General features: G+C 35.1%; 1 protein-coding gene across 4 annotated transcripts in view; it reads left to right on the plus strand.

Moving 5' to 3' along the window:
• The window catches only part of ZDHHC14 (zDHHC palmitoyltransferase 14), a 354,193-nt gene that overhangs the window by 217,225 nt on the left and 119,388 nt on the right, over positions 1 to 17,580 (plus strand). For 2 of the 4 annotated variants that reach the window (XM_074187912.1, XM_074187914.1), the window contains exon 2: positions 776 to 948. In XM_074187912.1, the coding sequence (XP_074044013.1) occupies positions 776 to 948 (173 nt within the window). The remainder of the gene's footprint in view (positions 1 to 775; positions 949 to 17,580) is intronic. The other 2 variants (XM_074187913.1, XM_074187915.1) reach the window with 1 other exon arrangement.

The raw sequence follows: 17,580 nt of genomic DNA on the forward strand, positions 1-17,580 counted from the left end.
ATGTGATTTCATTTGCATAGTTCATTAACCTCCTTTGGAAAGGTTAACTTCAAAATATTGGCAGTGTTTTCCAGGTTTTGTAGTACAGATTTACATTTCTCAGCAATTTGTCCCTACTGAATGTCACTGTGCTTCAGAGAGGGGGTGGGGGAAGATTGGACGTGTTTTAAGATGTTCTATGTCCGCATCTGCTTTTATGGAATTTAAGAGAAAGGAAGAGATTAGAAAGATGCATGAACTGTTGATGTATACCAACCATATGCATTTGTAGGCACAACATTACAATGAAGAGTGACTATTTAAACCAGGCTCAGTCTTTTTCTTTTTAGATTTTTCAAGGCAGTAGGGTTAAGTGGCTTGCCCAAGGCCACACAGCTGGGTAATTATCAAGTGTCTGAGGTAGGATTTGAACCCAGGTACTCTTGACTCCAAGGCCAGTGCTCTATTCACTGCGCCACCTAGCCGCCCCACCAGGCTCATTCTTATTCTTTCTGGAGTGTCTTTCCCAAAGAATAAGATGTGGGGAGACTGGCTTTGGCAGTAATAAATTGTGGTACAGGGGCAAAATTTTCCAAAAGAAAATGTACATTCCTATAGTATGGTACTGTGTGAATGCAAATTCTTAATGTAAATGAATTTTTAATAGAAATCAATTTTCCTTCTCTAGATAAGCCTTTAACTTCTTAGGAAATGTTAGCTGCCTTGCTGCTGATTACTAACAGTACTTTTTTTTATTTCTTCCTCCCTTTCCTCTCTCAATACCTCCTTCTGGCAGCTGTCCATATTTAGCTGTGAAAATTACTCCAGCTATTCCTGTGGTTGGTGGGATTCTATTCTTCTTCGTGATGGGTACCCTGCTTCGAACAAGCTTCAGTGACCCTGGAGTACTGCCCCGAGCAACACCAGATGAAGCTGCTGATCTGGAAAGGCAAATAGGTAACGCAGAAGGTCTGTCCTTATCCTTTTGATCACTTGCCATCTCATGTTCCCTTCCTTCATGGTGTGGAAGAAACTGGCCCAGGTCAGAGAGGGCAGGAAGTATTTCCAACTTTGTTGAGGAAGCTTATAATGGATTAATATCAAGCACTGGGCAGCCAAGGAAAGAATAGAAGGTGGGCATTTGTAGTAAGAGGTAAGATGGTGTGACTGGTATTTTAAAATACAAGAATATATGATACCGTGAGAGTTCCTGAGGCTCATAAAATTTTAGGTGGTGTTCATGTTCCCAATATCCCAATTCAATTTGCCTCAGTAAAATTTTATTCATGTAAAAAAAGCGTGAAAGAAGTAAAAAAAAATCACAGGTTTTAGAGCTGGATCCCTCTCTCCAGTTGCTTGCCCATTATATAAATGAGAAAACCAAAACCCAAATTGTTGAAGTGATCGTGTTTGTGGTTACAAGGAGTAAGTAGCAGCACTGGGTTTTGAAGTAGCAATATGGCTCTAAGCTCAGTCTTCTTGACACTTTTACCATCCTTTGCCTTCCTTGTTTTCAAAAACAAAAAACAAATAGAAATTGGCTTATTCCAATAGCTGAGAGTAAAAATTGGCTTCTGACAGTTGTAATAGTTTGTATCTTGACTAGGGATAGGCCTGTTAAAAACAAGACTTTCTTTGCTCCATGTTTTGTACAGATTATACACACACACACACACACACACACACACACACACACACACAAAATATCATCCAGTGTTGACTGTATCAATCAATTTAGAACAAGCAACTGACCAACCTTCTGTGAAAAAGGGTCACTAGCAAAAGGAGGAAAAATACAGACCTGATATTTCTCTCATTTTCATTATAAGGTCTTTGTTTTCCATACAGTCAAACCAATAAACTTATTTCTTTAAGTGTTCAACTCATCCAACCTAGACTTTATAATTTCCTTTTTTTTAGTGACCAAATTATTTACACCAAATTGCTATTTATGAACTGATTAGCCTTCCCCTGTCTTAGGGGAGGTTTTGAGTAGTGAGTTAAAGTTCCAGGGTAATCTTTGTATTTGTTGGGAAATAATTATCAGTCACTAAAATTTGAAGTTCATTGAAATTCTGACCTCACACAGATTAAACTGAAAAGAAACAATGAGCTAGGCTTCCTTCTTATCTTCTGCCTTAAATAGAAAAATTGACACTTGTAAATTTGTAAATGTGCTCTGGCAAACTTGAAAAAATCTGATGAAGGTGACTAATGAACTGCCTTGAATCATGGAAAATGTTAACATAAAGTCCTTGTTTGGGAAAAAAATGTTATTAAAATGGTTTCTCTATCTTTATTTCTTTTACTGAACATTATCTCTCATCAGTCACACTATTGCCAGAAATAGATTGCCTTTTAGTAGCCACAGTAGGCTTATTCCAATGGCTAAGAGTAAAAATATTGACTTCTGACAGTTGTGAGTTTGTATCTCAATTAGGGGTACTGTTTTTTTCTCATTTTCTAGCTCTAACCCAACATTTAACAAACATTTATTAATCTCTTATTATGTATTGTGTACTGTACTAAACCTTAAGGAAGATACAAAGACAACTGAAGTCCCAAATATTCATCATGTTTTATTTTCTATCATATCTTTCTTACTATCATGACCAACCCATGCTCTCTCCTTGTCTAACAGTTCCTTGATGTCAGTCCTTTATATCTTACCTCCATCTTCTTCTCAGAATCTTACTCTTTTTCAGATTCCTTCTTCAGAAATGAAAAAATTCAATGTAAACAGCTTTCTTTTGTTTTAATTGGATAGGCCAACAGTAGAATTTCCACATCTGTCCATTTTTATAAGTAGCATACCTATCACTTCATATGCCCATGCTTCTCCTGCTTCTTCATGATTTTATCAGTTTGGAGATTCCCTTCATCAGTGAAAATCCATGTAATAGGAACTGCCTTCCTCAATATAGCGTGAAAGCATGTACAATTTAATATACAAATCATAGGGGGCTTCTGGGACCGATAAAGAATCTCATTTTTCCAAGAATAACAGCCTGGGACAGTGTCATAGCCAGGGTTTAAACCCAGTTTTTCCTTTCTCCAAGACCAGCTTCTTCTAGGCTAAGAGAAGGTCTTTTATATAAACCTTCATATCCTTTTGTGAAGTTACCAAGATCTGTGACTGAAAGACCTTGTGCCAGTCTGAGCTGGTTTTTCAATGGTGATGGTAGTGGTGGTACTAGTTTTGCCCTGAGCCATCTGTGCTCCTACTGCCAGGTTCTCCTTTAGATCAAAATGGAAATGCATGAGTGGTGCCTATTAACTTAGAGAATATTTTTTAAAAAGATGAGAAAAGAAGAGCTTCCACTATTGGAAAAAAATGGGTGGGGCAGGTAGGTAGCACAGTGGATAGAGGAATGGCTCTGGAATCAGGAGGATCTGAGTTCAGATGTGGTCTTAGTGTGACCACTTACTAGCTGTGTACCCTAAGTAAGTCACTTAACCCTGATTACTTTTAAAAAATAGACTCTAAGACTCCCCTTGTCTCTCTCTCTCTCTCTCTCTCTCTCTCTCTCACACACACACACACACACACACACACACACACACACACACACACAGACAGACACATGAGAAAACTTATGAAAATGTAACAGAAAGAAGACTCAAAGTTTATTTAATTTCTTTTAGGACCACTTCTGTTTATTTCCCTTAAATCTGATACCATTTCACATTAATCAGAAACTTTTTGTTTGCTTTGTGAGAGAGGGAGAGAAAAATGTAGACACCTGGCTTTGCAACTTACCTTATTTTGCATGGCTGGGCTAATAGTTTAGCTGTGTATATTCTTTGATACAATTAAGCTTCAGAAAAATAAAGTTGTATTTGAGGGGAAATCTTAGCAAATTTGTTGCCTACTCTGCTGCTTAGGAGCAAAACTGAAAAGTTAAGTATGGGAAGTCATTTTTATTAGGGTTATTATTCATTCTAATATTGAATTTTAATATTCTTTTACAGTGTACTGCCTAAGTACAGCTTGCAATGGGGGTAAGCTAGGAGTCTGAGTAATCTCTTGAATATCTGCCAAGGATTAGACAGTTCCCTGTTTTCAGAGACTTGTGGAGAGGAGTAGGTGGCAGAGGGAAGGGCACCGATGTCTCAGATTCTGTCACACTCTCTTGAAATGCCTTCAGAACTACTCTTTGTTCTAACCACTTTGCTAAGTGTCTTGTTTCAGTGTGTAATTGTTCATTTGCAGAGATAATTTCAGTGTCTCAGACTCCTGCTAGTTCCTCATGCTGCATTCAAAATTGGATTGCAGCCTGCTGGGCTTGTCACCCCTTTTCCTTCATTCATTGTCCTCCTTACCCTGTTCTCCATAACTATTTTCCCACCTGTGACCCATTTTGGTTCTTCTATGTTCTTTAGAGAAGACCTTTTTTTCCCCCTTCACCCAAATCAATATAAGCATTTCTCTTCTTGCTTTCCTCCTCCCTTATCTGGAATAAAGTTAATCACTGAGTGGGGTGTCCTTCTACTAATGCAGATCACAATCCCTCTTAGAGAAATGATGATTGGACTCTTAAAACTTAGAGACTATGGTAGACCATACTCAAGGACTCTCCGGTCTACAATACCCTCCCTCACTATTATTTGGAGAAAGTTGTTCTATATAGAATTAAAGCACCAAATTGTGAGCTTCTTAAGGGTAAGGACTGGCTTTTGCCTCTTTTTGTATTTCCCTGCAACTTAGCACAGTGTTCATTACACAGTACGTACTTGTTCAGTTAAGTCTAATTCTTTGTGTTCCCATTTGGAATTTTCTTGGCATTAATTGATACTAGAGTAGTTTACCATTTCCTTCTCCAGCTTATTTTACAGATGAAGAAACAAAGGCAGACAATGTTGAGTGACTTGCTCAAGAATCATAGTCAACTTTTGAGGCAAGATTTGAACCCAGGAAGATGAATCATCCAGCGGGCCATCCAACTGAGTGCTTTAAACTATTTTTTGACCGATTGATATATTATTGACTGACATACTCAGTTGTTGAGGTAGAAGCTACCAGTCACTTTTTCATTAGAGGAACCTTACCCATGTTTTTTTGGTCCCTGATGGGTACTAGTGATTCTTTCCATTGTGATATACCAATGTCAGCAAAGGGTGAATGTCCTTGAATACCACAATCATGATTGGTCATCTGACTTTGGGTCGAAGTTTCTTCACCTTCTCACCTTGGTTCAGAGTGGCTATACAAGTCTTAATACTCAAAAAGCATTTTGATGATGACATCAAAAGTGTTAGGGGTGTTATTTTCATTACAGTAAAACTTTATTAATTTAATTAATTAGCAAAACCTTATTAATTTAGACCTTACTTTTAGAATCTGTGATCTTACAGATAGGGGCTCAAATTTACTTTTCTGTTATAAACCCTTTATTCATACCCAATTGAAATAAACATGCAAAGAAGGTAGAAGAGGAAGTACTTCAGGTATTTAAGAAAAAGGCTTTCTGTGGGGAAGGAGAAAGAAGTAGAATTTATAACTTAAAACTTCATAAAAATGTTAAAAATTGTTTTAACATGTAATTGGGAAAAATAAAATAATATTAAAAATAACAAAAATTTTAATGCCCCCAAAGCTCTGCTAACTTTCCTCAAAGTCCTCTTGGGCTCTTCCTCCTCCTCCCTCTCACTATCCATAGCTAATCAGTCACCAAGTTTTGTCTGTTATCTCTCCAAAAACCTCAGTGCCCTTCTCTGTATTCATATGGCCATCTCTCTGGTTCTGTCCCTCATCACTTTTCATCTGTATTATAATAACAGCCTCCTGATGACCTCCTTTCCTTAAAGCATCTTCCATATAGTAGCCAAAATAACCTTATCAAAACCCAGGTAACCATATCAACTTTTGCTCAAGAATTTCCAGTCTCTCCCCACTAGCCTAGCCTTCCTTTCTAGGTTGATTGAACATTATTTTCCTTTATATACTAATGTTCCAGTCATATGGTCTTCCTTACTTTTCCCTGAATTTGATACTCCATTTGGTGCCTCCATATTTTTTCTTAGATTTTCCTTATTGCCTGAAAAGAACTCCTTTTTTATGTCTGTTTATTAAAATACCCAGCCCCCTTTAAAACTAAACTCATATATTACCATCGAGGGGAAATCTTTCCTTTTTTTCCTTTATCCTTAAATTATAACTTATATTGTTATCTATTTACATTTTGTTTTTATTTGGTCTTTGTATCCTCAAAGCCTAGTTCATTGTCTTTCACATATCAGGGCCTTAATAATTTCATGTTGGTCTGACCTGGCCTATTCTGTTTTTTAGGCTAGTGGTTGACAGGTAGCTCTTTATATGATCTATGAGTGACCAACCAAGTCTCCATTTTGGTTTCTCTTTCTCCTTGAATCAATTCTCTAAATAATTTTTAATGATTCAAAGAGAGAAAAAGTTAGCTTTAACTTCCTTGTTTAGAGAAAATATTTCTAAGTGGGTGGAGAAGAAATTTTCTGGGAAATTCCAAATAAGCTAATTCCCTGCCCAAGCTGTTTGAGGACCTAGTGGCATATAGCCTAGTAAACATACTTCCTCTATTCAATGAGGTTTTCGTAGGGGCTGAGGTTAGGAAATACTGTGAAAATATTACAGCAACATACAGGTCAATAAAGAAGAGTATATCCTTGAATTAAAGAAGTCACACTAACTTTGTAGGCAATATAACTGAATTGTTCTGCTAAAATCCTTCTCTAAGACTTTATTGTAGAATACAGGTAATTTTCAGTCTTTAAAGACTATCCCAGTGAAATACAAGCTCTGACAGATCATATCACAGTGGAAAGATTTCAAAAATGGGCATGTCTGTGCAATCTCTATTTGCCACTTAAGGACCAGTCAAACTAAGTTACCAGAAGGTAGACCACCCAGTGAAGATTTTTTTTTTTTTGGTACACATTGTTGAAAAGAAACCTCATACTAACGAAATAGCAGATCCTTAAAGTTTTATTTTAAGTGATTCATATAGAGCTTACCAATGGCTGTGACAGGATATGCAATGAAATCCTCACACAAATGAAAACTGACATCTTGGAATGTTAAAATTCCTGATTGTCATTTAAAAATACACAACCCAAGAAGAACCAGAAAATAGAAGTCATAACTCAAATTTATAATATATTTGGGAAATAACCACAAAATTTTTGAAAAGTCTAGTTTCTAGATGGGGGTAGGGAAGATTGTAGTGTTTTGGTGTTTTTTTTTAAATATTTGATCATGAAAAATATATGCATATATTACATATATACATATGTGTTTTCAGTCATGTTGGATACCTTTGTGGTCCAGAGCTTTTTATTGTAATCATTTCTAATCCTCCTCACTTTAAAAATTAAACTATAAGAAAAATATCATATGTTCAGACTAAAGCCAGGGGTTGGTACTGCTTTATTTGCCCTTTTTTTTGGTAAGGAAAATTTACCATGTAATGACTGAGGATAGAAAGTTATGGTTAGAGAAATATTATAATTAGTTTTATTGAAATAGTTTCTTTCTGTTAAAGGGCACCTTTTCCTGATTTGCCTTTTTTATCTTTCAAATAACTTCATGAGGTAGATAGGCAACAAATAATACTTTCCATACTCATACAGGAGGAGAAATAGAGGGACAAAGAGGGTATTCAGTTTGATAAGATGCAGAATAAGTTGGTACTGGAGCTGAGAATAAAAATGAGAATTCCTGACTCCATTTACATTTTTAGAATAGCATAGTCTCCTCTGAAAATTGGATTTTATTTTTCATTCATCTATTGTATCTATCTACATAAGCATGCCACAGGATGAATATATATACACTTATATTCACATATATATGTATAATTTTGAAATTATACCTGCACAAAGATGATGTTTAAGCATTTTTGAACAATTATATCACCTCATTTTAAACAAATTTTTCCCCCTTCTTCCAAATATCATGTGTTTAAAAACTATTGAATCAGCAAAATGATGATGTAAAGTAGGGGTTAGGAAGCTTTTACATTGCCCATGAGCTAAGAATGGATTTTGCATTTTAAAAATATCAACTTTATTTAAAAATGTAAGGCTCATTCTTAGCTCAGGCAGCACAAGAACAGATGGTTGACTGGATTTGGCCTGAAGTCTGTAATTTACTGACCTCTGTCAGAAAAATTACAATGTAGATACTTGCCAAAGACTAGAAATCTATTGTAATAACTGTTACCATCATTGTTATCATCAACAATAACAATTAACATTTATGAAGTATCTGCTCTGTACTTGGGCAATATCCTTAGGGCTGGGAATGCAAAAAATGCAAAACAACCACATGTATGTAAAATAGATTCAAAATAAATAGATACTCTTAGTGAGAAGACACTGGTATTCAATTGAGGTGGGGGAGGGTCAGGTGTGTTGGAGGAAAGTATAATAGGAAAAGTCTCTTGCTATATGTGAGATTTGAGACCATGCAAGGATGGAGAATTTTGACTGATGATGAAACATCTACGGTGAAGAAAAAGTTCAAATGGAATTATTGTAAGGACTAGTTTGTGGGGGCATTAGGAAGGGGACCAAAGATTTTTAAAATGTAGAAAATACAGGGACCATTGATAAACAAGATTGTAGCAAAGATAACTAATAGGAAACCATGTTGGGTTTTAAATCTATTTTGTATTAGTGCTATTTTTAATCTTCCAGGATGAGATGTCAGAATGAAAAGGATTCTTCAGCTCTACCCATGTTCTAACAAATGCTGAATGAAGTATCTTTCCTCTGTGCTTTATAAATAAACTCACTTGTTGATCATAATCCTGCTTCAATCATCCAAGGACATCTCCATTCTCAGTTTTTTTCAATACTTTAACTCCTCTCCCTTTTTTCAAGTGATAAGACAGAGACTTCTAATGCAGTCTCATTTCCTATCTATAACTGACCTCCAAAATTCTCTCTCTAGAGTTTCCTAGTTTACTTTCTTTTTAAATAGAAGACATAGTTACATGAGAACAACAAAAGAGTAAAGCTTTGAGGATGAATGATAGAAGAGCAACACCTTATGGAATATTCCCCAAAAGATGATCTAATGAAAGAAATAGGGAAATAGAGTGTCTAATGGAACATTTCTGCATGCCATAGAAAGATAAGGTATTCAAAAGAAAAGAAGGGTCAAAAACAGCTACTTATTTTGCCATTTAGAAAATTATTGGTAACCTTTAAAGGGCTTTTTTTTCAATAAGAATGAAAACAGAAGCTTTAAAAACAGAAACCACTACAAGACTTAATCATGTATTAAGCACTTAAATAGCAAGCAGCATGAAATTCTAAAGAAATAGTCAGCCTTGGAGAACAAAGGACAACAATTAACTAACCAACCAACCAACCTTTCGTTACCCTGTGGATAAATCTTTGGTCTTCTTTTACTTGTCTAACAAAGGCCAGGACCCCGAGTGTTCTGAAAGACTATTAGTCTAGGAAATGGCTAAAAAGATAGAATGAAATGTTCCATTAGTTATTGAAGTCAAAGCCAGTTGCACAGCTGTATAAGTTCAGTAATAAACTGTAGAAACTGAAAAATCATAGAAATATTTGAACAACTCCCTGGTATACAATTATTATTATTTTTAGGGATACATATGTGAAAGAAAAAATAACTCCTTTGAGTCAATCAGTAGATATTTTGGAGGACAAATTAAGATGAATCCCCCCCCTTCAAAGGCGTGATTTACATGAAAGGGGAAATATATTAATAATTTTATGACAATTCATGTGTGCAATGTAGTTGTGGAAGAAGATAAGTTAGAATTTTTTTCAGGAAAAAAATCTCCTTGAAAGGACATAATAAGGTTAGAAAAGGCGAGCATTTGGTGCCTGGGAAGCAGGAGGTGTGTTTTTCAAGAATGGGAATGGTGTGAAAGAACCTTGTCATTGAAAGGAAACAAAAAGGATTGCGATGATTTTTTTTTTTTTTGCAAAAGAGATTTGCAATGAAGGGAAAGAAAGTTGGAAAAGAATAATGAGGCCTACAGGATGCGCAGAGTAGAAAATAGAGGGCCTGAGGAGTAATGAAAAGGATTAAAAGCAAGGCCAAAAAAGGAACTTGGATTTCTTGTGGCTCAAGAGCAGGCTTTGTGGGAAGGATTTCAAGAAGCAAGTTTAAAAAGCATTTAGAAATTCTGTAAGGATTTCTTTAGAGAAGAACTTTCTGAATTGATTGGAGAATATCTTCATACACTTTGTTTCAATAATTCACTTTCCATTTGGTACCTAGACCTGGGGTCTGATTCAGACCAGATCTACTTACTAGGCCCTTATGTAACTTCTGGACAGTATCCTAAAACCCTACAAATCCCTTTCTTATGTCCTCTCTGTCTTCATTATAGTGCTATAAAGTTATCATCCGAGAGTCTTATCAGTGGAATTTTTGTGTGAGGTGCCATGAATGAGTGGTCCAAGGTAGATCCCTCAACTTTACTTCACTCCAGTACTTTTGACTAATTTCATTTCTGCAACACAGAGATCAGCAAATGAAGTCATAGGAAAGAGTAGATATATATGTTTGTGTCTGTGTGTGTGTGTGTGTGTGTGTGTGTGTGTGTGTGTGTGTGTGTGTGTGTGTGTGTGTGTGTGTGTGTGTGTGTGTGTGTGATAAAATAGATTTGCAATCAGAGGACCTGGGTTCAGATCTCTCCTTTGTAACTTATTTTCTACATAGCTCTGGGCAAGTTATTTCACTTGAGGCACCAGTCTCTGAGTCTTTAAAATGGAAGGGACTAGATGACTTCCGAAGTCTGTGATCCTAAAAACATTTTTTTGAATGTTCATAGAACAGCTAATTATGCTCCCTCCAACAATCTTTGAAATTTCTGGGCTGAATGAGAAGATTGGGTTGAGTGACAGCCCATGAGTCTACACAATACCAAATACGATAACTACAATTAATCTCTTAATCAATAAGCATGTATTAAAGGCCTACTATACATCAGGCATAGAAATAGACATTGGGGATACAAAGACAAAAGTAAAACAGCCTCTGTCCTCAAGGGGCTTATAGTCTAGCAGGGGAGAGATAACATTAATATGGGTACATAAAAATAAAAATAAGATGATTCTGAGAGGAAAAATTGAGAGTGGGTGGGAATGGGAAATCAAGAAAGGATAAGTTGAAGAAAACTAGAGTCTTTGAGAGATGAAATTGGAGTGAAATTGCATTCTAATCACAGGGAAAAACCCATGCAAAAATATGGAGAAGAAAAAATGAAGTTTATGTCCAAAGAACAATTAGAAAAACAATTTTGTTAGACCGTAAGAGTTTGTGGAGAAAAGTGATGTGCAATAAAATTGTGTGTAACCAGATTGTGAAAGGCCTTGAATGACAAATGAAGGACTTTATGTTTTTCATTCAATAAGTAATTGTTCAGTAGTTTTTCAGTCATGTCTGATTCTTCTTCACTCCATTTAGAGTTCTCTTGGCAAAGTTTTGTTTCAAGACTTTTAACTGAAAAGCTTTCTAAAATGTATTAGTAGGTTTTTCCATCCTGAATAATAAGCATATTAGATAGAACATAACCTCTATTTGATGAATAAGAACCCTGCCTTGCTCTAACATCATTGTTCTGAACTTTAATAGAATAGTGCAGCCCTACAGATAGAAAGGGAGCACTGAGCCTGAAGGCAGGAAGATTCATCTTGGTCTTAGACTGTTTGTCCCTGTTTGCCTCAGCTTCTCACCTGAAAAATGAACTGGAGGAGGAAATGGCAAGCCTTTCCAGTAACTTTCCCAAGAAAAGCCCCAATGGGGTTCCAAAGAATGGGAAATGAGATCAAAATGCCTTAACAACAATAATAGATATAAATGATTAGAATTGTATCTGACTGACCCCAGGCAGGCTAAGAGAATAATCCTGCTTTTATGCATAGCTCCCACCTTCCCAACCTTGGAAGTTGTACTGTTTATCTCAATTAGAACTTTGAAGCTTGAAGAAACATTAGTGATTACTTTGTCTCATATCTTAATTTTATAGTTCTGCAAATGGAAGTTAAATAGCTTTCTGTGGCCACATGGTGATAGAACTGGGACAAATCCACTGACTTAAAATCTAATGCATTTTTCAATTTATCATTTATCCAACATGCATATATTACAGGCAATACACTCTGCTAAGTGAAGAGTTAAAGGAAACTGGACAAGTAATTCATGTCCCAACTGCAGCCATACACCCTATCCCCCCCCAACCAAAGAGCTGACAGTCTAGTAAATTCTATCTCTCAATTATGATGTAATGTATGTTTTTGGCTTCCCATTACATTTTAAGTTCCAGGATAAAAGTTTTCCCTTGAAGGAGTGGTCTCAGAAGACCCAGACTGAGTATACAGCTCTTTTAAACCAAATAGCACAAAATGATCTTAGATCAAATCCCTACAGGTACCTACCACTCATACCCTGGACCCTGAGGCAACACTACAGCACAGTGAGTGCCAGATGACTGAGAAAGCCTTGGGGAAATCTGCACAGCTCCTGAGCTGGAAATAGGTGGTACCCCAGGAGGACTCACCAACCTACTGAAGGAGATTAAAAAGCTCAATTAAACAAACAGAATTAAGTGCTTATTCTGTAAAGGTTCTGTGCTAGATCCTAGAAATATAAAAAAGAAAAATGAAGGCATTTACATTTCACTGTGAAGATACAATATATACAGTATGTCAGAAATCTATGATCATGTCCGAAGGTAACCTCCTTTCACCTGTGGAGTTGCCAATTTGTTTATGCTTGCATTAAACCAAGGACCTACATAAAAAAAGAGGTTCATGCTGGCTTTGAAGGAACTGAAAGAGCAAGTCGCAAAATTTTTAAACCAGGAGAGAATACCAAAGATTCTTCTGGAAAACACTTAAATTGATGTATATGTCTGTTTGTGTGTGTGTGTTTAAAAAGACATCTGAGAAAACTATAGCTACTGTATTTCATCTTTCCTTTATGTTCAGAGACTAATCTACCCATGTATTGGAAGGAACATTTTATTGAACATTTAAAACAGAATCTTTCACAAATGATAGTCTACTTGAGTTACATAATTGGCAAAAGATTTAAAAAAAAAGATGAGAATCCATGCTATTGTCAGTCAGTTGCAAAAAAAAAAAACTTTTTTTAGGACAAAAGGTTCTCCAACAAGATGTCTCCTATGTACTTGTTTAAAAACATACATGATTCCTTAGAATATGTAACAAGACCCTCTAATTGTTCCTGTCAAATGAGGCTCATCAAATGTGTTTGCTACTATTGCAGAGAATGTTCACTAGAAAGTGCAAAGAAAAAATAGATTCCTTATACAGAAGAAGATGAGTTTTGCTGATATTTCCATGCAAATGACATTTTTTTGAATTTCTTCCAGCCTTGGAACAAGGTAGGTCATCCTAAATCAGATCAATAATTACTCAACAAAGCTTGATCTAATTAGCATTTCCTGATATGTGTATATTGGATGGACAATTAACTGGACCCAAAATTGAATGGGAAAAGAAAAGGAAAAATTGCTCCTGGGAACTCTGACCAAGCCCTTAATGATGCTGAGCAATGGAATCCATATTCTCTGAAGAATTAAAGTTTGGGGTCACCCAGAGCACAATGAACGGACCCGAATTAGACATCTAGTCTTCAACCCATTGCCAGTGAGGAATTGTTCAAGAAAAGCAGTATAAAGCAATTTATCAAAGAAATGTGTGCCAGGAGAAGGCAGAATTTTTGGTAGTAGTAAAGAACTAGAAATAGAATGTGCCCATCAGTTTGGAGATGGCACATGAATATAATGATACAATGATTTATTAGTATGGTATAAAAACCAGTGAGTCTGATGAATACAGAGAGGAATGGGAAGACTTAAATGAACTGATGCAGAGGGAAGTAAGCAGAACGAGGAAAAGAGTATATAGCAATGTAAATTTAAAAAAACAGTTGTGCATTACATAAATATAATAATAACCTATCTTAGACCCAGAGAAGAGGATCTGAGACTAGAAGTGTGGATGAATGATATCCCAGAGATCTTACTACAGTTTTAAGGTTTAAAACTGGGGCATTGTGTACTGTCTAATACATCTGATATGATAGTTATTTGGTGCTTCCCCCCTTTCTTTTTTAATTTTTTTATCTTTTTTAATGAATGATGGCTTAGTGGATAGGGAAGGAAGAAGGATATGGTTAGAAATGATGATGATGTAAAAACAGCAACAACAAAAGTTTTAAAGGGTTTGTGGTTATCAGAGATCAAGAACAATATAGATCAGAAATCTGTGTATTGCAGAAGATTTTGGAGTAGCAAGTTATAGCTAGCATTTATATAGCATTTTAAAAGTTTTCAAAATGCTTTACAATTATGATTTCATTTGATCCTCACAGAAACCCTGGAAGGAAGGTGTTATTATTATTCCTACTTTTTAAGTGAGGAAACTGAGGCAGAGAATGATTAAGTGACTTGCCCAGGGCCACATAACTCCTAAATATCTAAGGCTAGATTTGAACTGAGGTCTTCTGGACTCTGTGACTAGTCTGCCACCTAACTACCTCTAGGAAACATAAATTATGTTAAAATGTACACGAGATCAAGAGTGAAGGCAGGGATAGGATTTGGAAGAGGTTAGACAATTCTCAGTCATTAGGGATCCTTCTAAACAGGATATAATAAGGCCTTAAAAATTAGGACATGGATTTATTAAATTTGAGTTCTGAGTTAGGACCTACAAGTTCCTGGTGCCAACCAGTACATGAGTAGGCCTGAATCTGCAGATATGAGCAGTAAAAAATAGAAGAATAAATGAATAACTATAGCAATTAGTTTCCAATAGGGGATTTAGGATTGACTGGCATAAGTTATGAGAATAAAATTGTTAACTTAAGGATAAAAGTCTGGCTAACTTAAAATGTTTATTATCATTAAAGGACCTATTATGGATACTTGAACAGAGTAGTCTGTTTGGTTAAAATGATGTGAGATTTTCTTGTAACTGGAAGAACAATTAAAAGTTACAGAAATTGGAGACAGAGATAACTTGTAATGTCAGTTCTTAACCTGAAGTTCTTGACTTTTAAAAAATATTATATATATATATATAGTCATATTTATCTATATATATATGTGTGTGTGTGTGTGTGTGTGTGTGTGTGTGTATAAGCATAATTTTTCTAATACTATTTAACATTATTCTGAGAAATCTAAAGAGGCCAATAATTCCCCCAAAAGATTAAGACTTTCTAAGAATCTGTTGTAATCATCAAGATGAAGTGTCAAGGGCCTAGATTATGGTAGTGACTATGGAATAGACAATGTCAGAGACAGCAATCAGATAATATATAGGAAGCACTTATTTTGAGCAGGATCCCCAAAATATCCTTTCACTAGTTTTCAAAACCAATCTACATAAATTGTCTTAAAAACAAAAGAATCCTGTCAAATTCCTTTTAACATACAAATATAGACTTGATACTTAAATCAAGGAGAGTCAAAACAGAGAAAGAAAACTGTAGATCAATTTCCCTGTGGATATTTATGTAAAAATTTTAAATGAAATAATAGCTAGAAGATCACTGTAATATATCACAGAGATCATCCTTATATTGGATTTAGATCAGGAATTCAGGACTAGTTCAATGTTAGGGAAACTATAAATGTAATTGATCATATTAACAAGGAAAACAATAAAAATCAAATGATTATTTCAACAGATAAAGAAAAGATTATGACAAAATACAATATTCACTCCTGTCAAGAAACACTAGGAAGCAAAGTATATGGAACTATCCTTAAAATGATAAATAGAGTCTAAGACTAAGAGCAAATATTATCTAAAAATGGGGATAATCTAGAAGCCTCTCCATTAAATCAGGAATGAAGCATCATTCCTTGTCACCATTACTCTTCACTATTGTACTACTAATGCTCGATATAGCAATAAGTTAAGTAAAAAAGATTGAAAGAATAAGCATAGTTAATGAAGAAATAAAGCTATCATTCCTTGTAGATGATAAGATAGTTTATGTGTGGGTAGCTAGGTAGCACAGTGAATAAAGCACTGGTCTTGGAGTCAGGAGAATGGGAGTTTAAATCCAATCTCAGACACTTGACTCTTACTAGCTTGTGATCTTAGGCAAGTCACTTAACCATGATTGTCTCACATCTAGGGTCATCTCCAGTTGAAAGTGAGACTGGTGACTTAACACAGCGCCCCCCTCACTCAAATCCAATTCATGTGCATGTCATGGCATCACCTTCCTGATGTTATGTCTTCTTTGATAATGAAGAACAAGCATCATCATGATATTTTATTTAGTGAACATTAGAGAGTCAAATAAAAAAAACTAATCAAAATAATTAAAATCTTCAGCAATGTTTCAGGATACAAAACAAACCCACAAAAACTATTAGTATTTCTGTATATTACCAATAAAACCCAGCAGGAAGAGCTAGAAGGAGAAAGTCCATTTAAAATAACTATGGACATAGAAACAATGTAAAGACTAACAGACTGCCTTCTGGGGGAGGGGGGGATGGGAAGCAAGAATAGGAGAAAAATTGTAAAACTCAAAATAAATTAAATCTTTCTTAAAAAAAATAACTATGGACATTATAAAATACTTGGAAATATTCCTGCCAAGACAAACCCAGGGACTATATGAACACAATTGCAAAATACTCTTCACACAAATAAAGACAGATCTGAACAATTGGGGGAATATTAATTGCTTATGAGTAGGCTGAGCCAATATAATAACAATGCCAATTCTACCTATGTTAATTTACTTATTTACAATTCCATAACAAACTACCAAAGAATTATTTTATAAAACTAGAAAAAAATGATAAAACTCATCTGGAAGAACAAAGGATCCATAATATCAAGGAAACCAATGGTGAAAAAAACACCACACAAATGAAAGCAGAGCTAAATAATTTGGAGAAATACTAATTGTTCATGGCTAGGCTGAGCCAATAAAATAAAAAGAAAAATTTTACCAAAATTAATATGTTTATTCAGAGTCATATCAATCACAATTATCCAAGAATTATTTCATAGAGCTAGAAAAAAAATCAAAGGACAACTGGAAGAATTAAGGACAAGAATGAATATCAAGGAAATCAATGGAAAAAAAATTGTGAATGAAGGGGAACTAGCAATACCAGATCTCAAGCTATACTATAAGTCTGTATTCATAAAAACAGTTTCTTAGTGGATAAGAAATATATTGATCAGTGGAACAGATCAAGTATGTAATATACAGAGGCAAAAGAACACAATAACCTAGTATTTATTAAAACAAACATCCCAGACATTGAGTCAAGAACTCACTATTTGATAAAAACTCTTGGACAAACTAGAAAATAATCTGATCAAAACTAGGCATAGAGCAGCATCTCACAACATATACCAAGATAAGTTCAAAATGGGTAAATAATTTAGACATGAAGGGGTGGTATCAGCAAATTAGTAAATCAGGAAAGAAATGGCCTGACAAAATGTACAGGGGAAGAGTTTATGACCTGACAAAAAAAAAAACAGCTTTTTTACTTTACAGGAAGTAAAATGAATACAAAATGATTACATAAAATAAAAAAAGATTTTTTTTTTGCACAAACAAAA

This window comes from Macrotis lagotis, chromosome 5, assembly GCF_037893015.1.
Source record: "Macrotis lagotis isolate mMagLag1 chromosome 5, bilby.v1.9.chrom.fasta, whole genome shotgun sequence".
Classification (NCBI taxonomy): domain Eukaryota; kingdom Metazoa; phylum Chordata; class Mammalia; order Peramelemorphia; family Peramelidae; genus Macrotis; species Macrotis lagotis.